At 45.0% G+C, this 26,015-nt stretch overlaps 1 protein-coding gene and 1 long non-coding RNA gene across 2 annotated transcripts in view; both read right to left on the bottom strand.

Annotated features, from left to right (window-relative positions):
* The window catches only part of LOC125754245 (uncharacterized), a 29,954-nt gene extending 7,590 nt beyond the window's left edge, over positions 1-22,364 (bottom strand). Inside the window, exon 1 of the long non-coding RNA XR_007407931.1 lies at positions 1,517-22,364. This is a non-coding gene — a long non-coding RNA (uncharacterized LOC125754245). The remainder of the gene's footprint in view (positions 1-1,516) is intronic.
* Positions 1-23,187, bottom strand: part of FSTL1 (follistatin like 1) — a 52,675-nt gene extending 29,488 nt beyond the window's left edge. Inside the window, exons 1-2 of the mRNA XM_025476132.3 lie at positions 23,017-23,187; positions 22,856-22,912 (exon numbers count right to left, since the gene is read on the bottom strand). Coding sequence (XP_025331917.1) covers positions 22,856-22,912 — 57 coding nt within the window. The 5' untranslated portion in view covers positions 23,017-23,187. The remainder of the gene's footprint in view (positions 1-22,855; positions 22,913-23,016) is intronic.
* Positions 23,188-26,015: the final 2,828 nt, after the last annotated feature.

A 26,015-nucleotide genomic window follows, 5' to 3' on the forward strand; every position in this document is an offset into this window, starting at 1 on the left:
GTCTGCTTCTCCCTCGGCCACTCTGTGTGTCCCTCATGAATAAATTAAAAAAATCTTTAAAAAAATAAAAGAAAGTCTTTTATAGGGCTGGGCATAGTGCTCTGCGCCACGCAATCAACTTTGCTGCAAGTATCCAAAGGCGACTGAGCCACATTGCCCTAAGGACCTAGAGCAGGGGCAGAAAGACAGCCCCCGGGGCCAATTCCTCTCCTGGGGCTGCCCCCTTTCAGGATCAATATTTTAGGGGGAAATAGCCTAAAGACCCCACCCTTTTCCACCAGGCAAATTAAATTTTTAGCCTGAAATTTCCCTAGTGAGAGACAGTCTTCGGCCCACAGAAAGACATTGGGGTATGTGTCGGGGTGGGCGGGGTGGGGGAGGGGGGCGGAAGAGGTGGAGAGCAGAGCAAGAAGGACTGACATGGCTTTCAGGAATTTCCTTTGTCCACAATTAATATATAATCCTGCAGACATGCTCAGGGAAGGGGAAAAGGGAAAAGGTAGCAGTGTGGGAATGTGGGGGGGACCTCACAGGAAGGCAAAATTGAGTGGGACTTCAGAGTGTAGGGTAGAGGTCACCGAGAGCAGCCTGACACCTTGGTGACTCACACAAGGGAGAAGCAGACACAAAGATAAGCAAGGGGGGCCAAGAGAAATGGTGAAAATGGGCTATTACCCAAGGCAGCTGTTTTATGTTAACTCTTCTCAGGAATCCTGTTCCTACATTGTCCTGAGGTAGAAGGGAGGCAAGATGGTCAGTCTCCCTAAACGTGAGAAAGAATGCATTGCCATTGCCTGATCCTACCCGTCCCCCATGTGCAGAACGTTCTGGGGGTCTCCAAGCACTCCCTTCTGGCTCGTCTGCTAGGCTGACCTTACTGCGGGCTGGAATACACTCAGATGTGAGTGGCCAGGGAAGGGCCAGGCCATTGCTGTGCCCAGGTGTTTTGTTGTCCAGGGTGCTGGGCATCTTGAAAGGAACTGTGATGTCCAACCAAAAGCTGAGGCCAGGGACTGATCGAGGGGGGCCGGGGGAAGAGAGTTGAGGGTTTACTGGAACAAAACGGAGCAGGGAGACCAGAAACCCCGCAGAGCATAACGGTGTAAGTCTCTGCTTTAAAAACATAGACAAAGCCCTGGGATTCTGGGTGCAGTGCGGCTGCAAAGCAGCTGTCAAGTTTCTAGCATCCTGGTAATTATTCTCCAGCCTGTGGAATGCATAAGGGGTTAAAACGCAGCAAGAAACTCCACGCTAAATGCAGTCACCATATGTGTGGCTCGGTATGGTTCTAGGAAAAGCAGACAGATGTAATTAGAAGTTCTTAAGACACTGTGTTGCCATGGCAACTGTCGGCCAGGAGAACCTGGAGTCCGAGGAATACAGTCTTCCAAGGAAATGCCAGAGACAGGTGGTGTTCATCATCCTGGGCTCCACAGGCAGGGCTTGTTCCTCCCCCTTGCCCGGTCACCCCCTCCAATTCCTCCTCATCCCCATTTTCTATGCCCCAGATACGCACCCAGAGCAACTCCAACTCCAAATGCAGATGAAGCACTCCCTTCAGATGGCATCCAAGGGAGGGAATGAAATTAAGGAGAAGTCGGATCTTGGGAGAATTTATGCAGGTGATAGCATTCTGTGGGCAGTCTCTGGTCCCAGGGGCTTTCTAGATCTGAGTCTGGATCACTGGGGGAAGCAACAGCTTAATTTGTCTATCACTACGGAACCCAGCTCCTCTATGAGGTGGATGCTGGCTGGGTACTCAGGACAAGTAGGGGTATGTGAGCTTGAGCAGGGGAATGTCTTCTCTTAGTAAGCAACTATACATTCTATCAGCCACACTGGAACATTTTGAAAGTAAAAGGATATACTTGGACAACAGGCACAGACTGTAACATCTGGTCACCTGAATGAACAGGCTACCTAAAGAAAAATTATTAGTTTTATTTTACAAAGTGGAAATTTTAACTTGATGACTTTGAGCCCCCAGAAACCCAGCTATGGATTTTGGGGCTGAATCTTCCTAGAGCATAAACTAGGAAAGATGAGAAACTCAAAGAAAGTACTACTCAGGGCATGAACTAACTGCCTCTTGGAGCCTTACTCTCCCTTGATTCAACTGTCACATGAGGATATTCATGGGGTCCTGCTGTTGCAAAGCTGGGGAACCTGGACAGACAGGACCACTTTCCTTCAAGATCTTGGTCCAACTGCTTCTCTAAAGAGAGAAACATTCATTTCACACATTGTTGCCAAAGAAGGATGATTCTCTCTGGATTTATGGCAATAATGTGGTCAATAGAGTGGGATCATTCCACAGCAGAGAGACCTAATAAATCTCCCCCTGAAGAGTAGAGGTTTCCAGGTATACATTCTTACACATTCCTTAACAACTGAACCAAAAACAGTGGCTCAGGGATTCTGTGGTCACAAAACCCAGGGAAAGGTTAGACTCTCCCAAGGCACCAGCTAAAATGACTGTATTTTAGGCACAATATAACCAGCCCAGAAATTATGAGAATGTGGTTCAGCCACAAGCCCAGTTACAAAACTGTGGGATGTTTAGAGGTAAGGCCCACCCAGGATGCATCCCCTAGTATTTTCTCAGGAACTGTGGAAATCACAGCAATTTGATAAAAGTTCCTGGCAGTTCCTTGACAACAGTGACTATTAATGGTCATCTTCTTCTCTCAACTCTGGCTCAGGCTGGGAACCACGGGGGCTGACTTGCCTTATTTACCTGCACCAAAATGCAGACAGGTCCCAGATAGTGGGGTACAAATCTCTGAGCTTAATGTGGACTTTCCCCAAGATTTTTGGGTAGCAATAAGGACTCCTTACAACCTGCAATAATCAATTAACACCACTGCTCTCTGCTAAGCATGTATACCAGGAAGTTCTGACACCCACTGCAAGTCCCCTGGATTTTAACAGTCTTATTTATTTATTTATTTATTTATTTATTTATTTATTTATTTATTATTTATAAATATTTTATTTATTTATTCATGAGAGACACAAAGACAGAGGCAGAGATAGAGGCAAGGGAGAAAGAAGCTCCCTGTGGGGAGCCTGATACAGGACTTGATCCCAGGACCCTGGGATCATGACCTGAGCTAAAGGCAGATGCTCAACCACTGAGCCACCCAGACATCTCTTAATAGTCCAATTTAGAGGAACAGTAACCTTTCTGGAACAGATGAAGAACTTTGTAAAATCAGTCCCTTTGGAAAAAAAGCAACACTTCAGGCACAAATTAATCTGTATTTCCTTACCACTGCCCAAAGTGGAATTGGACAAAACCTATCTCTAAGCAAGTAACTGAGCAACAAATACCAGACATCAAGTTGGATGCTGGGGACTCAAGGAAGAATAAAGCACAGTCCACATCCCTAAGCTGTGGACAGTTTAGTTGAGGAGTTGAGGCGATGGGGCACAAATACAAATACATGGAATTTCATTGACTGACTGACTGAGAGGGAGAAGGGGTAGGAGGAGCAGAGGGAGAGGGAGAGAGAGAATTCCAAGCAAGCTCTAAGCCCAGCACCACGGAGCCCGATGAGGGGCTCAATCTCGTGACCCCAAGATCATGACCTGAGCCAAAATCAAAAGTCCGGTGCTTAACTGACTGAGCCACCCAGGCGCCCCAATACATGTAATTTTAAATAACGACACAGTCTAATAGGCAAAAATTCAAGACAATGTAGCTAAATGTGATTTGCGGTTAAGTGACAAGTGTCTAAAGCGGCACTGTCCAATAGCAATATATCAGTCTCGCAGAGGACTTGAAAATTTCTGGTAAAGTTCTAGAAAGTCAAAAGAAGCAATTATTTTAAAAATTTGTTTTACATAAGCCAATATAGTCCAAATATTACCATTTCAGCTTGTAACCAATAGCACTGGTGAGGCGTATTACATGGTGTTTTCATAGTAAGTATTTGACACCTGGCATGCATTTAATACACCGAAAAAAAAAATACAGCACATCTTAATGAAACTAGCCACACTGCAAGAGCTCAATGTCCACCTGTGGCTCGTGGTTTTTCCTACTGAACAGCCCAGCTCTAATAAGTTCTGAGTGCTGACGTATTACTGAGGGCTGAATTGAGGAGGAGAGTTTAAGTAGAAAGGATAAGACTTTCTTGAACCAGGAACGTCTTATAAGCGGTGTATATAATTGAAGTCAACAGATATTTGAACAGCTCAGTAAGGCAGCACGCTGGGCTGCATCTGGGACCAGCATACCGAAGTAATGAAGATCTAGTCCCCTGAAAACAGGCAGGCGTCGTGGGCACTTAAGCCTAATTCTGGCTCTGCTTTTAATGCCTTTGGACAAGTCACCCTCTAGTCTCCCCTAGAAGATAAAATATGTGCCACCTCCTTTAGTACTTTGTATGGCTTATCTCATAAAACAATAAGGGGCTAATTAAACTACATATTCTAAAACTTCTCTTAACTATTTAAAATTTTTTTTCTTTCTTTCTTCCTTTTTTTTTTCCCATAAACGTCCATGGACAAATTTGGCAATGCAGTGGATATTTTTCAAACCTTTTTTTTTTTTTTTTTTTTGGTTTCTTGGCTCAACTGCCACACTCTTTTTGCTGCCAAGTTTCAATATTACACACACACACACACACACACACACACACACTTTTAGTGCCTTGAGATTAAAGTCAATGAAAATATGCACATTCTATTCTTTTTGAGACATTCCTGCCTTGCATTCTTTCCTTGGAGCAGTTGGGAAGCCACAGCTGGGGGGAAGGAGCAGTAAAACCCACTGGGGCTGGCCAATCAGGCCTTATCTGACTGAGTCAGGAGACCCACCAATGAGAGACTGCCAGATATTCTGCTCCACTGTAGTAAAACTCTCTATTTTTGCAAAGACTAAGATCCTGTGAGACCTTCAAACTGTACCAACAATGCACAAAGACCTCTTTTTCTGTTCAATTTGCTTTCCCCCAAGGACTACCTTAGAAACTCTACACAAAAACATAGCATAGTTGCTACAGATAATCATTTGCAGTAAAAACACTTCCTAAGTATTATGTAGCTGTTTAATTCTCAAAGCCCTATTCTTTATTTTTAATTGATTAAACACTAGAGAAATGCCACATATTTAACTGCTTTTGGTTATCCTGACTCCACTGAAAAGTGGAGCAAAATGCTACGGAAGTCAACAAACTGGCCTATCGGTCAAGTAAGGGAGTTTAGAGAATAAGACTGCAGGTAAGTAAGGGTGTCTGCTCCCTAAGACCCCACCCACTGCTGATCACTGTGCCATCTGTGGACCCTTCCCCAGGATATCTCTGAGACCTAATGTGCAAGTCCAAGGGATATGTTTTTGCCCATCGGAGTTGCCATTCAAATGAACAGGAGACAGAGCAAGGGCAGAAAGGATGCCCAAAAATAAAGGTCTCCGTGAAATGTGATGTCTGACGACAAAGTGACCAAAGGCTCTGAGGCAAAGAATCACTGACAACAGAATTTAACTTAATGCTTTATTTTATATTCCTTGGGATATTAGCTTACTCTGGAACGATGCCCACTTAAATTAGAATTGCTGTTCATGGAAGAAAAGCAAACAAATATTTACTATTTAGTATGCCTCTGCTTAAATTGCAACTTCACCTGGAGCTGAGAGAATCAGAATCCAGGTGCGAGACTAAGCAAGCCCACATTACTACCATGTCCAAGGTTAAGCAAGGTGTTGATAGGCAAATGCTATCAACATTTGTGCCAGGTACACAAATACTTGGAGAATCTAACACAGAGAACAAAGATTATATGGGCAGGAGACTCTGCATCTCCTCATATTACATACGAGACATTTGGATTCATTAATTAACCCATTTGACCAGGGGATCAAGTCAACAAATATTTGCTGAGCACCGAGTATGTGCTAAGCTCAGGTCTAGGTGCTGAGGATTCGTTGGTGAATGAGATGGAGAAGGGCTATATCTAGAAGTACATATTCTAGAGAGAGGAGAGTGAAAATAAACACAATTAACAAGATCATTTCAAGAGTGTGATGTACATTAGAATAACACAGCATATGCCTGACAGAGAAATCTGGGAGAGGCGACGCCACTTAGACTGAATGAGGGAATGCTCTCTTGAGCTGAGACCTAAGGATGAAAGGAGCAGTTCAGACAGTGGGAAGAAAAATGCAAAGGCTGTGACACACAGCTAAATGTTATGTTCCCAAACAGAAAAAGACTAGCGTGGCTGTGACATAGGGTCTAGGAGGGAGGATGGTGAGAAGTCAGTTGGAAAAAGCAGGCAAAGGCATGTAGGGATCCCTGGGTGGCGCAGTGGTTTGGCGCCTGCCTTTGGCCCAGGGCGCGATCCTGGAGACCCAGGATCGAATCCCACATCGGGCTCCCGGTGCATGGAGCCTGCTTCTCCCTCTGCCTATGTCTCTGCCTCTCTCTCTCTCTCTGTGACTATCATAAAAAAAAAAAAAAAAAAAAAGGCATGCAGCGTCTTATATGCACTGGGAAGAACTTTGTATTCTATTCTTAATGAAACGGGGAACACTGGAGGAGAGGGATGTGATCAGATATGTGTTTTACAAAGATTACTCAGGCTGCTGTGCAGAGAAGTAGATGGACAGAGGCAAGAAGGAGAACGGGGTGAGGAGGCTACTACAGCTACTACAGCTACTACAGCTAGGAGGCTACTACAATCGTCCGGTGCAAAAGGATGGTGGCTTAGACAAGGGTGGTGGAGATGGAGACTGAGAAGAGGTGATATATTCTCACAGTAGAGCCAACAGGACTTGCTCATGGAACAGGAATGGATAGGAAAAGTGAAAACACAAAAGGAAGATTCCTGGGTATTCTGAGTTGACAACAACAACAAAAAAAACCACCCAGGCAGTCCTTGGTAGGTATGGACGTGGCCGTGCCAATGGTCTGGTATGGAGTCAGTCCCAGAAGGATCTTCCCTTGGACTGGCCTTAAGTCCCATACCTCCTCGATGAAACTGTGTTAGTTTAGGAAGTGAGCTCAGCAAGTCCACTAAGACCCGAGGTCAGATGTAAATAGACTCTGCTTATGAAAGTCCAACTCATGTTCCCAACTGTTCCACAGAATACAGCACTGAAGTAATTACAGTATTTTTGGAAATGGTGCCCTACAGTGAAAGGTCTGGGAAACACTGCTTATAATACTCTCCTCCTATAGAAGAAAAGAAATAATGCACACGAACATTGTCAAGTTGTAAAAAAAATCCTGCAGCTAAAGAACGACTTAACCTAGCACATACATCAACACCACTCATTATAGTTTGAGAAACACAGGTCTAGGCTCTGTAGGTTTCTCCCTGTAGTTTTACTGTCCCCTGGAATTCAAGCAAAAACAAGAGTAGCTACTATTTACTGAGCACTTGCCTTGTGCAAGGTACTGTAGGTCAACATTTCCCTTGCCAGTCACACTGTATACAGGTGCCATTTTAAAATATAGCTTTTAGGGATCCCGGGTGGTGCAGCAGTTTGGCGCCTGCCTTTGGCCCAGGGCACGATCCTGGAGACCCGGGATCGAATCCCACGGCGGGCTCCCGGTGCATGGAGCCTGCTTCTCCCTCTGCCTATGTCTCTGCCTCTCTCTCTCTCTCTCTGTGTGTGTGACTATCATAAATAAAAATTAAAAAAAAAATAAAATATAGCTTTTACATTAACATTTGTCCTCAGGAGTTTTGCTTTAAGGACCATGCGTTCACATAGCAAAAGCAGACATATATTCTCTGATCATATAGATCAGCAGTGTTCATTCATAATATTTCCTCATGCTGTGCTTTATCTTAAGCCAGAAATTCTTCTCTTTATCGTCCCATCTTCACTTACCCCACTACAATTAAGAGGGAGAATTTCTCGCTCTCATCACTGCCTCTCTCTTCCTTCAGGCTTCCTCTTCACTAGTTTCCTTCTTCCTATTCATTCTACTTATTTCTAAGACAAGGACCATTTGGGGACAGTTCACATGCTCTGAACACCCTTAGGCTTAGAATTCCCTACTTTCTGTCTCTCTCTCAAAGAAAATGTCATGGCTTTCAGAATATGGCTGTTGTCACATCTAAAACCCTCAGATTGGTAATCTGGAACGCATAAACTATCTGGGAGACAGACACTGTCCCCTCCAAATACACACCCCTCCCCCGCCACTTCACCAACCTCAGCAGAGAGACTTTTTTCCTGGAGTTAAACACTAGATCACTGGGGAATGAGGAGGTCTCTACATTCCGGCTACTGTAACATGAGTCATTATGGCTACTAAGTGACAATGCTATTTCTTTTCCACAAGGGAAAATAATTGTAGCATTACCTAGAAAAATAACCCAATCACCAACTGAAATATAGCCACTGGGGAAGATCAATCACAGCTTGCTCTAATCCACCAGCCATCCTATGATCCAACTTAAGCAGGAAATGAACAGCCTTCTATTTGATCAAATTTGTAAACAGAAATTAGAGGGAAAACACAATGACCTAGCTCTAAAATGACCAACAGAGTAAGATCAACAATCCTCAGCATTAGGTTGTTCTTAGAGGATTTCACATCTTCATGGTTTCCTTATTTTTGTCTAGGTAAAGGGAATGCCTACATAAGGCATGTGACCAAAACAAACAAACAAACAAACAAACAAAACCCCAACTTTTATAGCTTCTTATTATCCAGGTTGTATTGTACATGTTTTTTCTTTAATTTTTTTTACCGAAGTGTAATTCACAAATTATTAGTTTCAGGTGTACATCATAGTGATTTGGTATTTTTGTGCATTACAAAATAATCCCTACAATAAGTCTCATTAACCTTATATGTTCTTTTGCAAAAAACAAAAACACAAAGGCTGCTGCCCAGTTGTATCTCTCAGAGATAAAGCTATTAAATTAGCAATTGTCCTTTAAAGCAATATGGCCCATAAGTCTTTTGGAAATTTGTTAAGAAATAAGTCTGCAGGGATGCCTGGGTGGCTCAGTGGGATCGAGTCCCACATTGGGCTCCCTGCAGGGAGCCTGCTTCTCCCTCTGCCTGTGTCTGTGCCTCTCTCTGTGTATCTCTCATGAATAAATACATAAAATCTTTAAAAAAAAAAAAAAAAGAAGTCTGCAGTGAGTACTGTATTATACCCAACATTTAGCAAAAACTTCAATGTCTGGCCTCTTTACTCAAAACATTTCCCAATGCCATTCTCCCTTCTAGTCCCTTCCTCCCAAGAAAGGAAATTGAGAAACCTGTAATGAATTCATACCTGAAGTAAGTGTCCTTGTGCTGGGGCTTTCTTTGATCATTAGCCAGCCCTTAGGGCCATGCAGAAAATTATGCTTCTGTTAAACATGATGCAGACACCAATTAATGCATAAAGTGGAAGGCTTTAGCCTCAAAACTAAATAGCTAAACCAGGAAGTCTGCTTCTCTGCATGTGGCTGTTGACAAAGCCAAGGTCACACAGGATAAGAAAAGAAAGAAAACAGAAAATGCCAAGGACAGAAGACTAGAGGAGGAGTGGGGGAACAAAGCACAAATGGACACATTCCTGAATGATTTTTAGGACTCCTAGGGGAAGCCAACTCAATTTCTGCCTTCTGACATAGACCTCAGCCTGCCCCCAATCAGTTGTAGCATTGTAATGATAGCATAGAGTGAAGACCAAGGATAAAGATGCCCTTGGACGAATGAGGCTGTTCTGAGCATTTGTGATATCTGCCTGCATCCCAAAGCAGACTTTCGTCAGCTGAGGCAGGCCATCCTAGAAAACCCTACCTGAATCCTCCTGATAAGGACCTTGTCCTTGAAGGGAACTCGGGTATGTCTGAGTCGGTGCTCAGTTCAATAGCTTTTAGCTGCTCTAAGAGAAACTCCACACTTTATCAATTTCTTACTAAACTTTAGATGTGCCAAGTATCCTCATGAGAGTCACCAAAAGTTTTTCTGTCTTGGAGTTCTTTATCTATTTTATTTTTCTGTGGTGCAAATATGCCACAAACTTGGGTCCTTCTCCATAACTGAAACTAGCCTATCCCTAACCCTAACAGAAATGAGCAGGACTTGTGAGCGATGAGATTTGAAAGGAAAACATTCCCCTTATTTTTGGAATGAGGTAGGAAATGAATGAATGAACAAATGAATAACACATTGATTACATTAATGTTCATTAACCAGCAAGCTTCACATCCACAAAAAAAAAAAAAAAAAAAACAAAAAAACAAAAAAACAAGAAGCCCTCCTCATCACTATTTTCTATGGGCCTTGGTTCAGAAAGGAATCAGGACAGTATAATGGAGGTCAAATACTAAACTAAATTACAACCGTCCCATTAAGGGAAATTTAATAACATACATGCTTCTTTTCATTAGTTCCAATGGGAATTTGGGGGTTTTTTTGTGAGGGAAGTATTTTGGAACTATATGTAGACAGTCCTATTCTCCAAGTAGTGAAATATAACTCAATTAAGTAATGTCAATTAAGTCCATTAAATAGTGAAATTTATGTGTGTTTGTGTATATAGCCCATTGTGGGGCACAGCCAATTTTAATTCGATTCTGACACTGAATGAGTAGACTTATTAGGAAAGCCACTGGTAACACTCGGCTCCCCCCACCCCCACGCAGAACCGATAAAGTAGCATACTGGGCTTATCTAGCAGGATTTAGGAATTGAAGTACAGTTAAGGTACTAAGCATGGAAGCAGGACTAAAGCATCTGTGTTGGCCTCTGTTTCCTTACTGAGTTCATCCTCGCAGGTCATTTGATTTACCTGCTGAGGTCAAGGCCAAAGAGCAGTGCCCTCAGCTGTAAAGGCCCTGATTTGGAGAAGGGCATGGGGACCAGGGCAGCAACTTCATCAACACCTGCTCAGGAAACTCAGGATCCTGGTCCCAGGCCAGGCAGCATGGTGAGAAGAAGGCAAGACGTGTTCCAGAGAAGAAAATTAGGGTCCACACAGCATTTCCAGACAACTATTTTTGTAAGCCATTTCAATACTGCATCATTATTTTTAAATGAACATTTACAAAGACTAGAAGAAAATTTTGTTTGTTGGTTGGTCCGTTTAATAAGCTCAATAAAAGCTCAAGTTGCACACTTTAGAATTCTGAGTTGTCTTCCTTTTAAAACATTCTTTGCTCCTCCCCAAGGAGAGCCAGCAGTCTTCATTTCTTGCCTGGTGCTGTTGGGCGGCTGGTTTCTGAAGTGGGAAATCAAGTGATTCCTTTCTATAGAGTAAACAGCATTTGGGATTCTCGGGCATGGACTGCTTGGGGGCCACATGCTGTACTCTTTATATTGCACTCAGTACGCACAGGAGGAAGTAAGAGACACAAAAGGCCTGCTGCTTGTAGTGACTCTTTTTGTCCCATTCCAGAGCCAGCTTCTCTTTCCAAACTGTTCCTCCTTGGGCCACCAGTTAAGACAAGAGCTGGTCACATATCTTAACTCCCCTAAGAACCTTTCGACAATCCAACCTCAAATGTCTGCCTCCTCGCCTAGGGACAGGATTTGTGGGCTGGGTTCTAGAGCTCACCTGCTCTAACCCCCAAATTCTGCAGACGAGGGATCTGGTGACTTGCCCAAATTCATACCAGCAGTGGAAGGCACGAGGCTCACGACCTGGGTGCCACCGCCTGGCGTGAGTGATTCACTCCAGGCCGTCCCCGGCCAGTAAGAGGAGGCTGGTCTGAAGCCGGCACACGCCAGCAGCAATCTCTGGAAGCTCGGCCACAGCTTCGGCCAGCACTGCTGGCACTGCCGCAGCTCCGAGCCTCGCAGACAGCTAAAGCCTGACAGTCTCATAAATACACTCACCTGCTTGTCATGTGTGCGGCTCAGGCCAGTCCCCCCGAGACAGTCTGAGGCCGGCTCAGAAAACCGGGGAAGTGAGCGAGGAGAGGCAACCCAAGTCGGAGCCACAGAACTGTGTGGATCATGCTAAAAAGGCGCGGTGCCAAGTAGACACTGTCTAGACTTTAACCGGCCCCTCCAGAGGGGGGTGCAGGAGGAGGGGGAGCGGGGCCGGAAAGCCTGCTTGCTTTTTGTTCAGCTAATGCAAACACATGACACAGCCTCTGACAGGCTCCAGGCTGGGAGTTCACTCCGTCTAAGACATTTCTTCCTCGGGGCTGGAATTCAGCTGTGGGCTCAGGGAAACTGTGCTAATCCAGCAGTCAGAGAAGAGGCTGGGAATGCTTTTCCCAGTTCCCAGGGAATCATAGTTCCCAAACTAGGTTGAGTTGGACAACAGCTGAGTAGCACATTTGTGGGTGCAAAAAGGACAGATTTCTAAAATTTCCATTTGTATCATCTTAGCTAAACCCATGAGGAAAACCCACAAAAATACAGAACTGGCTTTTGATGGAGGCCCTGCTACAAAAATTTTGTAAGATTAATGACGTTGATTTAGAAAATGTACAGATGCAGAAATGGCCACCACGGTCCCATAAGCATCACACATCTGAGCGAAAATGTGGGTCTGGGGAGCTCTGCTATCAGTTCGGAAGAATTATCCACTCCTCTGGGTGGACAGACAGCTCTATGCCAGGACACATGGGGTACAGGAGGGAGTCAGCCCCATTTCCTCCTCGGCCAGCTGCACTGGTGCTGAGTTTTAGAGCTGTCTTGCACTTGGTCTTAATCAATGTGGAACAGTTGTGAATGCATCTGAAGGACAAAGAAACTGCCTTAAAATCTCTCCTGAATCACTGACCACAATGCTGCTAGTGCTCTAATGTTAGAGACGCAGCTGAACCTGAACCCAGTTGAGGTAATACCCCCATCTATGGGGTCCACACGGCCAGGCCTGGCCAGGCCTACAGTGTTGCTCTAGGCACTTATACTGATAAGACACGAAGAGCCCTTGTACAGCTTTTGGTTTGGGGTGTTTGTTTGTTTTGTGTCGTTACCCAGAAAAAAATGTTTTTGGTTTGTTTTCAAACCGTAGCTCAGAGAATTCAGTTAGTTACTCAAAATTAGCCCCTCACTAAATAGCAAAACCAGGATGCAAATCCAGACTTCAACTCTCAAAGCAATTGCTCTGCGTCCTAGGCCCACTGTGTCTTATTTTTGAAAGTGACGTTGAAAACAAACCAAAAACAGTGTAATTTTGAGTAACTAACTGAATTCTCTGAGCTACGGTTTCTTCATTGATGAAGAATGAAGATTATAATAACGTCTATCAGGTTGTGAGAATTAAATAAGACCAAGCTTTCTCTCTCCTCCTGCTGTCGTCTGGCTAACCACCACTCATTTCCCAGGATGCAGGCCTCCAAGAGGCCTCCCCAGAACCCCTCGCTTCGTGCTGGCTTAAGGCCCCGGGCCCGCCCTGGCACCTACCCCACTGGATCCCTCTGAGCCTCTGTCTCTGTCTGTCTTCCCCACTGGACTGCAGGATTCTTGGGAACAGGGTCTATGTCTTAACCAGCACTAACTCAGTGCCTGACGGAGAACAGGCTTGTGATACTTTTCACTTTTGTTCCTCGAGTTAACTTTGTACCTTTGTGAAATTTTACTTTGTCCCAGATGGGTGAAGCAAAATACTGCATGCAAACTTTGTGCAGCTTTCTCTCTGAGTAAGATGTGAACCTGGTGGTCTGTGGATGTTCTGACAGCTGCTGATGCAGCTCGAACACTACAAGATGACTTCTCTGTAATGGTGGAGGAGGGAGAGGAGACATAAAAGGAGACACAGGAAGCTAGAAGGGAAGGATGCTGGGGAGAGTAAAGAGTGACACGGGGAGCAATAATGATCCAGCTCTGGGGCTTGGGATCAGTGACCATATAGGCTGCCATCAGGGCTGGCTGCCAGACACAGCAGAGCCAGCAGAGGACTCAAGGTTTGTATGCAAAACACCTAGAGCGTTGCCTTGGTTCCCAAAGGGACAAATCCCAGCCTGCTCCAGGAATACTTCCCTACCCTGTCTTTGAGAGTAGGTATTTATTTTTCAAGCAACGAAAGCAAAGAGTTCTATTCCTTTGCCTGATCCTATTTTCCAAGCCCCAAATTTAGAATTTGTGGCCCAGTAACAGGTGTGTGCTACAGGGACTATAGTAAGAATACACGAAAATGACCATCCCATAAAAAATCCAAGATATCTCTTGGCCACCTTCACATGTAAGGAGAGACATAGGGGAGAGAAAAACTGAATGTGGAAAAAAGAATTCCAGGAGCTTTAGTCTCTCTTTTCTCTGCTTTTCCTCTTCTTCCCTTTCTACCTTCAGGGAGAACCTGTGCTGGTTGGCACAGCCCACTGCCTGTGCACAGAAGGTGCTCAAAGAATACCTAGTTCTTTTCCTGCAGGAATGATAGGGTTGTGGCTTCACAGGGGAAACACTATCTCGAAGTTTGAAAGCAAGATTGGCTCAGTAAAAGCAAGGGTTCTGATACAAATTCTGGGTGTCAAAGCATCCTGAAATAGATATCCTAGTTGTCTTTTAAAAAGAAGACGATTCTTAATCTCTGGAGAGCATAAAAGGGCAAGGAGAGTTTCCTGCAAGACATGGGTGTGCGTACACACCCTCCATCTCCATCCCCACCGGCCCCCCAGGGTTTTGGAGCTCTTCCAACAAATAGATGCCACAAGAATGATGATCATAACTAACACTGCATTCTATGTGCTGAGCTACTCTTCCAACTGCTTTACGTGTAGAGCTTTTTCAATTCTCACAGCTTACCTCATGGAGTAAATACTCCATAGTAAGCCCATTTTATAGATGAGGATACAGATCCAGAGAGGTTAAGTAACTTCCCCCAACTCACAGGGCTAGTATCGGCAGTGGTAGGATTTGAATTTAGGTAATTTAGCTTCAAGGTCCAGCCCTATACCGTTATGTTAGAATTCCTCTCAAGAATAAATCAGTAAACGAAATACAGTGACAACCTGAACCAGCACACAGGTGTACAAATATAGATGATGCCTAGTGGATGTTAGTATGTAAATTGAGGATTCTCTTATTGAAATCATTACAGAGTCGAAAACATTCTTTGTTAGTGCCTTATAGGGGCTGATAAGGGGCATTTTATGTCTTGTTTGGTTCCATGAATAGCGGAAAACTTTTCCATTATCTAATCGGATAGACAGGCAGAGAGATGGCCACTGTTCCCATTTAACAGATGAGGAAAGTGAGTTCATGGAGGTTAAGGAACTTGCACAAGGTCTCATATCTAAACAAGGGCAAAATTCACACCCAGACCATTACCCAAAACCCTTGCTCAGAGATGTGGCTAGAGGCAGAGAAGGACTCTGAAGTCAAGGACTCTCATTATTTTATAATGTGCTTCTTAATGAGGAGGTATTGTAGCAGGGCCAGCATCAGAGATAAGACTTGGAAATACCCAGATACGCAAACAAGAGAAGAGAATGAAGAGAGGGACTTCGTAAAGGCTTGAGTGACGTAAACATGGGAAGCAAGAGACAACCATCAGCACTCCAGCAACGGACACAATTTCCACGCAGAGAGCTGCCACCTACTGGATGGGCCAATCAGGGGGTCAGGCTGTAAATGGCCCCAACTCCAGTGGAGCCTCTCAAGTTCTGAGAAGGTGTCCATCCCACTGCTGCATTTCACGGTTTTCCGGGCTGGCGGCAAGAGGTGAGGAAGGGGTGGTAATTTCTGTGAAAGCCATAAGTCTGGCCCCTAAATATGGTCAGGTCCATTTGAGCTGAACAGCAGCTATGGTAACAGCAATTCCTTCAGAACATGGTATTGCCTTGTAGTTCCACACTGTTCTCAATAGCAACATATGTGTAAAGAGACTGGCATAATGCCTGGCACTTGTGTAGATCAATAAATTACCCTCATTTACTATCCTTGAACGATAGAATGAAAGACTGTGGGGAAAAGACTAATTTTACCTCAGACACAAAAATTTTAAGTCTTGAGCAAGATAAAAAGACGGAGAGGCAGTTTCCTTATACCAATTCAAGCCAATAACCCATGACACACAAACGTATAAATCAGGGCCTGCAACATGTCATGGCTTTTGCCATGTGTCACATGACTTGTTTGGGCAACAGTTAAGCTGGTCAAAAATAGTGTCCGGATTATTCAGGGAACATTTTAAGGGTCATAAATTCAGACTTAATCCTGGGAATAGCTTATTGGTGACGGCTTCCAAATGAGCACATAAAAAGTCTGTGAAGAGATTTCATGGAAATCCTCCAACCACAGCAGAAAATGCAGATTTATAGGATATATTTTGTACTCCAACTACCCAAAGAGCTTTCTATTAGCAAGTTATTGCCAGATGGCTGCTAATGCAGGGGCTGTTATCTATGACAGCAGCAGCGCGTAGAGCCTTAGCAAGAACAACTGTTTACTCCATCAGAACAGCCAAGAAAATTCTCATTATCATATTCTTGTTGATGGCCAACATTAGAGGGTTTGGCTCACTTTTAGATGTTCGAATTTGCCTAGAGAAGTTAAAAGCTTGGGCCAGGAATAAAGTGCTGGGTGTTTTTTTGGTTGACATTTTCATCTATTCACTACCCTAGTCATACCACTTAACGCCCCAAGTTTTCTTTGTTTCACATAGTCCCGAACTCTGCCTTCTAATCACCTTACTTTTGCTAAAAGATACACCAGTGTTTGTCAGATTGGATTGATGTTTCCAGAAGGAATGGCAAATATCTTTTATCTCACATACAGACTAACTAATTGCTAGTGATTGAGGATTTTCAGCCCTTCTCCAGACTCAGGAGGACAGAATTCTAGGATTGATTAGCAATGTCTCTCATGGGTAAGAGAGAGGGCAGTAGTGACACGCATGCCATGTTTGTATCATTGCTGCAGCCATTTGTGTCCCAGGGTTGTGAGATACTTATTTTTATTGCCTACAGTGTCTAGTAGGCTCACCCCATCTACATCTGTCGATTGATAATTTCTCTGAAAGGAGGGATGAAGGGGTTGATTTATCTTTAGGTGGTGGTGGGATTATGGTTAATTTTACTCTTTCCTCTAGTCTTTTCTATATTCTGTAAGCTTTTCATGAGCATATTTTTTTAATATTTTATCAGAAAATAACTCAATTTAAAAAATTTAAATAGAATAGCATATATTAGGAGGGTAAATTCCTCCTAAAAAATGAAAGGGGGTCACAAGAATCCTCAAGATGGATTTTAAGACATTTTGTTATACTTCTCTGTAAGTTTGTACACAGTTGTGAAGATAATGCACAGAGTAGAGGGTGTTCTGCTTTTCAAATGAAATCAATCATTTGTCAGAACTTTAAAAATTTTTGTAAACACGACTTTTAGTGGCACGTATTGTTGTTAACTCTTAACTCTTCTCCTGTTGTTGGATACGCAGATTTTAAGTTTTTAGCTATCATAAATAATATAATGGACATCTTATACAGTCCCTCTGAAAGTAATAATGGCCAGGGCAAAGCGGTCAAAAAGCATTATTTGAGTTTCTTTCCTTGATTTAGTTTCTCACTGTAGATTTTATTGAGCCCTGGAATATCCATCTGCAAAATAGCCAAGTCAGGCTCCCCCAAAGCTGATCCAAAGTCTGCTAAAATGGATTCATGTCAATAAAGACTGTATTTAACTGTGTTTGTTGTATGTTTTCTACTAGAAGCACAGTTAACTACAAACTGCAATGCTTACAGTAATATCAAAATTGTAATTATCATATGGAGAGGGTTAATTTGCCTTTTCATTAGTTACTAAAGATTTATTGTTAAAACATGAATTAAAAGCTTGCCGAATATTACTAGTGCCAGACGCGAAGAGATTGGACTAATTAAATCATAATCTTTGAGTGATAAAATGTAACTCTCATCATATCTACTCCTCACTCTTCTCATTGGAACTGTTTACACACACCATGAGTTCACAGCCTACTCTCTGCACCAAACTCCCTCAGTCTTGATTGCGTGGTGACTACACGGGTGTATCCACATGTGAAAGTTCACCGAGCTGTACCTTAAGGATTTGTGCACTGTACTAATGTAAAAGAAACATTAAAAATCAAGGGAAGACCTATGTTAATGTGAAAAAAGCAATAATTATAATAGTACAGATACTTGTTCATCATGTAATTATAATAATATTACAGCTGCCATGGTTTAAAGCATCTGGCCCATCATTAGATTGTAAGCAACCTGAGGGCAGAGACCATGCCTTGCACTTCATGCATGACTCTGCCTTGTGCGTAGGGCATGCTCAGCCCCTGGCAGGGACACCACCTGATGGGCCCTGTGAAGAGAAGGCCTGTGCTGTTAATGACTCACTCCTAGGGAGAGCACCCACGCCAAGTCACAGGCAGAAGACAACACCTTAGCAAAAATTATGCATTTGACCTGCATGACATTAATCACCTGGCTTACAAAATGAATCCATCTCAGTGTAAGGTTTTTTCCAATCCTCTAAGAGCTGGTATCATTATGTTAATTCTATTGGTGGCTGCTAGAAATTTTGTCTTGATGTCCAGGTATTTGAAGAGGAGTACGAAAGCGACACTGACATTTTCAATTCATGCTATGTGACCACTGGTATTTATAGTTCATTCTTTACTTTTTCTGGTTTCCTAGAAACACATCTTTCCAACTCACTGACTTTGAAGACTTTATTTTCTTCTCCAGGACATTACATCCATCATAGCCCATGACCCTCGATCTCCTCCCCAACTAGCTCCTTTGAGCTTGAGAACGGACTCTTGCTTTCTGTCACCCAATCCAGAGACTTCTATGGGAATTGTTAATAGGTCCTCTTTCTACATCTCCAGCTGCCAGGGCCTTAGTCTGTAGGGTGCCTACCTATCTGTTCTGGCTATTCTGCAGAGTCCTTGCTATGTTTTAACATTCTAATTTCCAACAATGGTCTTTAGAATCACATCTAGTAGTTTATCAGCCAATTGATAAATAAACAAGATATTATCCTAGTGGTTAATGTACAAGATGGATATTAAAATCCTATTTCTGCTGCAGCTCCAAGAAGTCAGAGGATGTGGGTCAGACTCTAAGTTTCCCCGAATCCACCATTAGAATAATTCTAAAGGACATAAAGGAGATCCCACATCAGCCAATAAAATCCCTATTGGTTGATTAACTTGGACGTTGATAATAGGGTGTAAATGAGAAATCTGGCTTCAGAGGGACAATGACCTAATAATCTTCTCATCTAGCTGTGTAATTGTTATTACTCTTGTTACTGTTGTCTTAAGTGATGCACTCACAGTTCGTGGGTCAAGTTTTTCCTTACTGGAATGAGTGCTCTGATCTGTGAATCAGTTCCCTGCATATGCAACTTATCATGGTGAATTTATAGACCTGGAATGCCGGCAATCAGAGTGCTATAGCAGAGACAACCACCAAGGGAGAGTGGAAGTGTGCTTGGGTGCTTGCCAAGGTTCTTTCAGAAGCAGGCAGATGGGCCATAGGGTCCCCTTCAGCCTGCCATGTTAGAATGGACTTGGATTCTCCTACTGAGACTCAAGGGCACATGCTCCAAGGCCTGACTGTCACTTTCCTAGCCTCCGTCAACACCTCACTGGGCTGCAGTAATTCTCAGTGGGAGGGGCATGGGTGAAGGAGAATGAACAAGCCCACACAGCGCCCTCCTGACTGAATCTAGAAAAGGGGTAGCCCTGTTGTTAGTTGAAGCACTCCCTCAAGCTACTGCCACCCATACAGATGCTAACACATGTTCTTCAACAGATTTGTGCCACACTCCCCCGACACCCACTCTCAAGCATAGACTGTGAGGGGCCTCGGAGTGAGCTCAGGTGGGTGGAGCAGAATTCTGTGGGAGGCTGCCAGAAGGCAAGCATTGGTGGTAAGAGTATTAAGACAAAGAGGAAGTAAGAGAGAGAGGAAGCAATCAAAAAGGCAAGTAGTGCCAAGTAACTAAGAGACCATGGAAAACATTCAAAATATAACACTTTCCTTAATGAGATTTGTTAATAGTTTCTTGAAGCTAACCGAACAGGATTTACAGACTGGCATTAATAACGATGACAACCACCTTTTCCCAAGCTTGAGACACCTCTGATTCTGGAGGTCTACTATTGCAAAGGCTTGGCTCCTTCCAGTATCAACATGATTTGTCAGGGAATCACATTTTTTAAAAAAACATGTTGAGTTGAATACTTGTATTAAACCAAAAAGCACCAGGAAAACTAAGTTTATGTTCTAAATTTCAATTTTTAAAGAAATCCAACAATATTTGTACATTAGCCCTAAAGTCTACTAATGTGGATTCGTATCGATAAAGGCTGTAAACATCATTATTTGGCTTTGCCGTATGTTCTTACGGTTAGCAAGGAAGAAAAAATTCTATTGCAAGCACAATTACAAGATAAAAGGCTTAAAATGATATTCAATTTGCTAGGGCTAATTTACCTTTTCATTAAGAATTAAAGATATATTATTATTAAACACCAATTAAAAACTTGCCCTGTGTTACTCAGGCCAGACATCAAGAGACTGGGTTTATTAAAAGATAATCCTGGGGGCACCTGGGCAGCTCAGTCGGTTAAGTGTTCAATTCTTGGTTTCAGCTCAGTTCATGATCTTGTGGTGGTGAGGTTGAGCCCCGAGTCTGGCTCTGCACTCAGCACAGGGTCTGCTTCAGATTCTCTCTCCCTCTCCTTCCCACTTACTCTTCCCATCTCTCTCAAATAAATAAATAAAATCTTAAAAAAAAAAAAAAAAGGATAATCCTTAATAACTGAAGCCATGAAATGTAACCTGGATCATACCTATTCCTCCTCACTCTTCAGGTACCCTGAGTTCCAAGCCTACTTTCTGCACCAACTCTCAGTTTTCATGCCTCAGCACCTCTTGATTTTGTCTGAGAATTTGGTGGGAGTACTCTCTGCTCTTCCACCTGAAGCAGGAAATTGCTGCTGGGGGAGCTTCCTATGAGAGCAGAACTTTTCCCTGCAATGCTGATAGGGGCGAGGGGTGTGGTACGGACTGCCTAGAATAGATCCTGGGCCTTGGGTCCCACAGCCTTGGGCCTACAAACTCATGGTGTGGAAACCAATAGCCTCCTACCTCACATCTGCATTCCAGTCCGCTGAGTGATTTCACACACTAGCTGGCAATTCCTAAGCCTACCATAAAACCAACCGGGGATTCACCTCATCCATCACTGGACTGTGGCTGCCTTTTGAGGGCCACAGCAGGGATGGAAGGGTGTTCCTTAGCCAGGGCTAAATCAGCCAGTGAAGAGATCCTCTCTCAAATTCAAACCCTGGAAAACAAAACGCAGGAGAAGCAGATCTGCAGTTCAAGATGGGCCCCAAACATTGAGGGAGCTCGATTCAGGTCCTTCTTCACTAGCTGTGTGACTTTGGGCAGGTTACCTAATCCCATAAACCTGTTTCCTTCTCTGTAAAACGGGGATAACAAAACTGACCTTATAGGGTTGGGGAAGATTTAAAAGAAATGATCCACGCAATCCAATGTCTTCTATGTAAGAAGCGCACCAAATGTGAACTCCTTCTGTGGGACAGCGGTTAAGAACCTGGGGTATGATGCCAGACTATTTGGGTTCAGATCCCTATCCCTACCACTGAACAGCTTAGGGCACTGGATCAATTATGTAACCTCTGACTCAGTTTCCCCATCATTAAAATGAGGTTTATCACAACATAAAGTACATAAACACTAGCTATTTTGAAAATTTCATAGTGAGCCTGTGTTTCCAGTGCAACCAGTAGTATAGTAGTGAATTAAGTGAGAGTTTATGTATCAATGAGGTGAGTAAGAGAAGTGTATTTTTTTTTTTTTTAACTCAGGAAGACCTTGCAGGCTTTTATGATTTTTTTTTTTTCTGGGCAGAGTCAAGCTGTGATGCAAAGGGTGGGGCTAAACTGTAATATGAAGAAAAAAAAACTAAAGAGGGAGAATAACCACCCACCAGGGAGCTATTTCTTTTGTAATGTACATTCCATTTCTTCTCCCTCATGCTTTTTAATTCCTTCCACATTTCCTGCCATAATTATCAAATGTTTGGTTTCTGACCTCACTCTTCTGGAGACTGGAGCCCAGGGAATTTGGAATTGTTTATTTTCTGTCCATAAACCTTTGAGTTAATGGAGGGGCTTGTGAGTGCAGGGTTTGTTGGTTTGTTTGTAGTGTCTCAGGAAGGTCACTGAAGTTGAAAGGAAAACATTACCCCCCCATAAAAAAAAAAAAAAAAGCGCTGAAATACTTTGGAAACGCAGAGCCCCCCAAAGAGCAGAGCAATGGACCTCTTAACACTTGCGCAACGCTGGATTAAGGGGAAACTGAGATGTTTAAAAGGCTGTTATATGGCCCTGATAGGAACACAAGATCCGAGGGCACTTTACAAAGGAAGGGAAAAAAAAATTCTGGGACTCATAATCTTACTTTATAAAAAAAAGAAAGAAAGAAAGAAAGAAGAAAGAAAGAAAGAAAGAAAGAAAGAAAGAAAGAAAGAAAGAAAAAAGAAAAGAAAAAAGCATTCCGCCCTAAAGAAGAATCTCCCCACCACCACCCTCTTCCCCCCTCCTTTCCCCAGAGGGGTCAGCCTGGGAAGCAAAAAGCCCCCAACTATTCTCGATTTCCTCTTAAGTCAAGGAAAGAACTGCAAGGCGCCTTTTTGGACTCGGCTGCGGCCCGCCCCGTCTCCCCCTCCCGCCCTCCCTCCACCCCCGCCGCCGCGGGGCTCCCGCTTGGGGCCCCAACTACTTTTCCCGACCCGGAGGTCGGAGTTTCGCAAGTAGCATTTCTGCTCGCAGCGCCCCCTCGCCCCACGCCGGGAAACTCCCAGTCCCAGCCCGGGGTGTGGGGCGGGATGGGGCGGGATGGGGCGGGATGGGGGGGTCCCCGGGGCGCCCTCCCCCGCGGGGCGCCGCAGCCCGACCTCCCACCTCCGCGGCCGCTCCCCTACCTCGGCGTGGACCCAGGCGACCGCCACCAGCGCCAGCGCGAGCCAACGTGTCCACATCTGCGGAAGACAGAGCAGCCAGGCTGAAGGCGCCGGCCCCCCCGCCCCCCGGGAAACTTCGCGGGGTCCCGCAGGCCGCCCCCGCCCCGCGCGCCCGCGCTCACCGTGGTCCCGTCCCGGGGTCTCCGGAGGGCGCGGGCCAGGGCGGCTGCGGCGAGCTCGGGGGACGCTGGCAGCTCCGCGGCGCGGCAGCCTCCGAGGAAAGCCGACCTGCGCTCGCCGCCCCTTAAGACCCCTCCTTCCCGACTGCCGGCCCCCCAGCTCCTCCCCGTCTCCTCCCCCTTCTGCAGCAGCGGCCTCCCCGCCCCTCGCTCTGGGGAGCCCGCGTGCGTCCTGGCGCCGCCCCATCGCCTTGTGCTCGGGCCCCCGGGACGTGCAGGCGGAGGGGGAGGGGGAGGGGAGGGGAGGGGAGGGGAGGGGGGGCAGGGCGCCCCCCGCGGCTGGTGGCTGCAGAGCCCGCGGCGCCGGAACCCGGGCGTCCGCGCCCAGCGAGCGCGAGGAGGAGCGCGCAGGGCCCGGAACGCCAGCCCGCGCGCCGCTTGCACCGCGAGCCTCCTGGGGGACAGGTGGGAGCCGGACCCCTCTGCCGAGAAGGTCTGGACCCCGGCGTTCGCCTGCACCCTCACCCCGTCCTTCCCCGAGGTCCGGGAGCGGAGGCCCCCTCCTCCCTTCGTGCTCCCCCCTCCTCCCCATCACCTGTGCCCTTGCTCCCACCCTTGTCATCCCAGGTGCGCTCCCGTCCCGGCTTCCCGTCTGCACCGGTGTCACCCCAGGGGCCCTCAAACCTACGCTGCCTCTGAAGGTGTGAACTCCCCGAAGCCCTCGCAGCGGCTCGTGCCTGGGGTCCCCGGTGCTGAGAACTGTCCACGTGGCAGCTCAGATTTAACAGCCCCGCCCGCCCACCTGGGTCGGGGGACGCCATCAGAACGGTCCCCCCCACTTCCCAGATCCTGCTGTCACTTTTCTGGCACTTTTCCCCTGTGAGGGAAAAGTCACTCACCGCCACTCCCATTTCCACCTCGGTAGTAGGCCAGAGCTCCATCCTTCCTCACTCGGGGATTCTGGAAACCACCTCTGGTTGCTTTCCAGCCCCGGGCGCTCTTCCCCTAAGTCTCCACTGCACCCGTCGTTTCTCTACCTGATTTAGACACTGTCTTCTCAGGCTCTTCCCCCTCCCCTGGTGCAGCGCTCTTCTTCCACGTGCATCCAGTCTCTCCAACTTTCTTGAAAGTCTTCCATTACTGGGGCCAACCTCTTTATCTAACTGTACTTCAAGCACTTAATAGACTCCCTTTGCTCAAGTCAGGCCAGTGTTGTCATTGTCCTCGGAACTTTTCATATTCATTGGTTTGTCGAGTGCCTACTGTTGTGGATTTTAGGGGGTTCCAGAGAGCACCCATATTCCCCACGCAGGTTCACAGTCCATTGGGATAGCAGCTGGAGTGCGGCTGATGGAAAGGAAAATCTCAGCTTTGTTCCGGGCTGGCCCTGGAAGGGGGGCCTTGGCTTTAGATCTGCGAGGACAGCGGACCTGCAGGTACTCCACCCCAGAATAAATAAAAGAAGACCTGCTCAATGGCTCTTGTGGTACCTAACAGCCCCAAGCGGAACTGGACAATTTGCTGTGTAACATTGGGAAGCCGGGACTGCCCCTCTATCCCCTAAGACTGATGGAGGGCTGGAGATGCAGAGGGACCTCTTTGGTAAAAATCTGCTTTTGTAAAATTGACTGCAGTTTTACAGTTTCTGGAAAAGCAGAAAACACATGATTTCTAGGGCAGGCGAGCTCCCCAAACTTGAGGAGTAAGAGCGACACATATTTAGTTCCTCTTTCAAGCTCACCAAACAACTAATTCCTGCTTCCTTGATACGGAAAAAACAGAAGTATGGAATAGATGTCCTCCCTGCCCTCTGTCCCAGTCTCTGTGCTAGGATTGAAGGGAAATGTGATGTATATAAGGCTTTGCTCCTGCCCTCTATAGCTCACAATACTTTTTATCCCTCACACTTGAGCTGCATTTCCTCAGAATCTGGCATGATCTCCTGTCTTCTCTTCTTCCTTGTGTCTGTTCAAAGTCTGTCTTTCTCTCTCCAGGACACAAATGAAGTTTCTTTGCTTTTCTAGCACCATTTCTGACAGCAACTTGGCATAGTGGAAAGCTCATGAGGTTTGAGGTCTAACAAACCTGGCTTTCAGTGTGCTCACTACCACTTACTAGCTGTGTGACCTTCATTAAATTACTTAAGTTCTCTGAACCTAGGTTTCTGCATCTGACAGATAGCAATGATAATGCCCTACAGAGGGTTGTGAAATGTAGATGTGGTAGGTTATAGAAAGTGCTGGGCCAGTAGTAGACATCTATAAATGGTAGCCATAATTTCATTGACCTGCTTTGCATCTGAGTTGCAGTTGATATTCTGTACTAGGTACTATAGAGCCATTCAACATGTCTATTTTACTTAATTATCATAACAAATCAAAAGGCATTTTTTTAATTGCTTCCATTTTCCAGATAAGGAAACTGAAGCTCAGAATAATTTGGATACCTGTCCAAGGTTAACAGTTGACTATACAGCCTTACAACTTGGCTTTTAATTGCATATTGTTATAAGATGTTTAACACTTGTTCACATAGTTTTTGTTCTTGATTCTCTGGCTAGATTTTAAGATGCTTAGGACATAAACAGTTTTTCCCCCCTTGTATCTTCTTTCTATGTTTGGGGCATGAGCAATCAATTTGATTTTATCAAAATTACAGACTCCTCTTCAGTCAAGGGCACCATAGAAAAAAATGATAGATTAGGAGATACTCAATATCTTTTTTTTTAATTATTTATTTATTTTTTCATGAAAGACACACACACACACACACACACACACACACACAAAGACAGAGAGAGGCAGAGACATAGGCAGAGAGAAGCAGGCTCTATGCAGGGAGCCCGATGTGGGACTCGATCCTGGGACTCCAGGATCCCACCCTAGGCCAAAGGCAGACACTCAACTGCTGAGCCACCCAGGGGTCCCTCAATATCTTTTTTTAAAAGATTTTATTTATTTATTCATGAGAGACACAGAGAGAGAGAGAGAGAAGCAGAGACA

The sequence above is a fragment of the Canis lupus genome, chromosome 33, assembly GCF_003254725.2.
Source record: "Canis lupus dingo isolate Sandy chromosome 33, ASM325472v2, whole genome shotgun sequence".
Taxonomy (NCBI): Eukaryota; Metazoa; Chordata; class Mammalia; order Carnivora; family Canidae; genus Canis; species Canis lupus.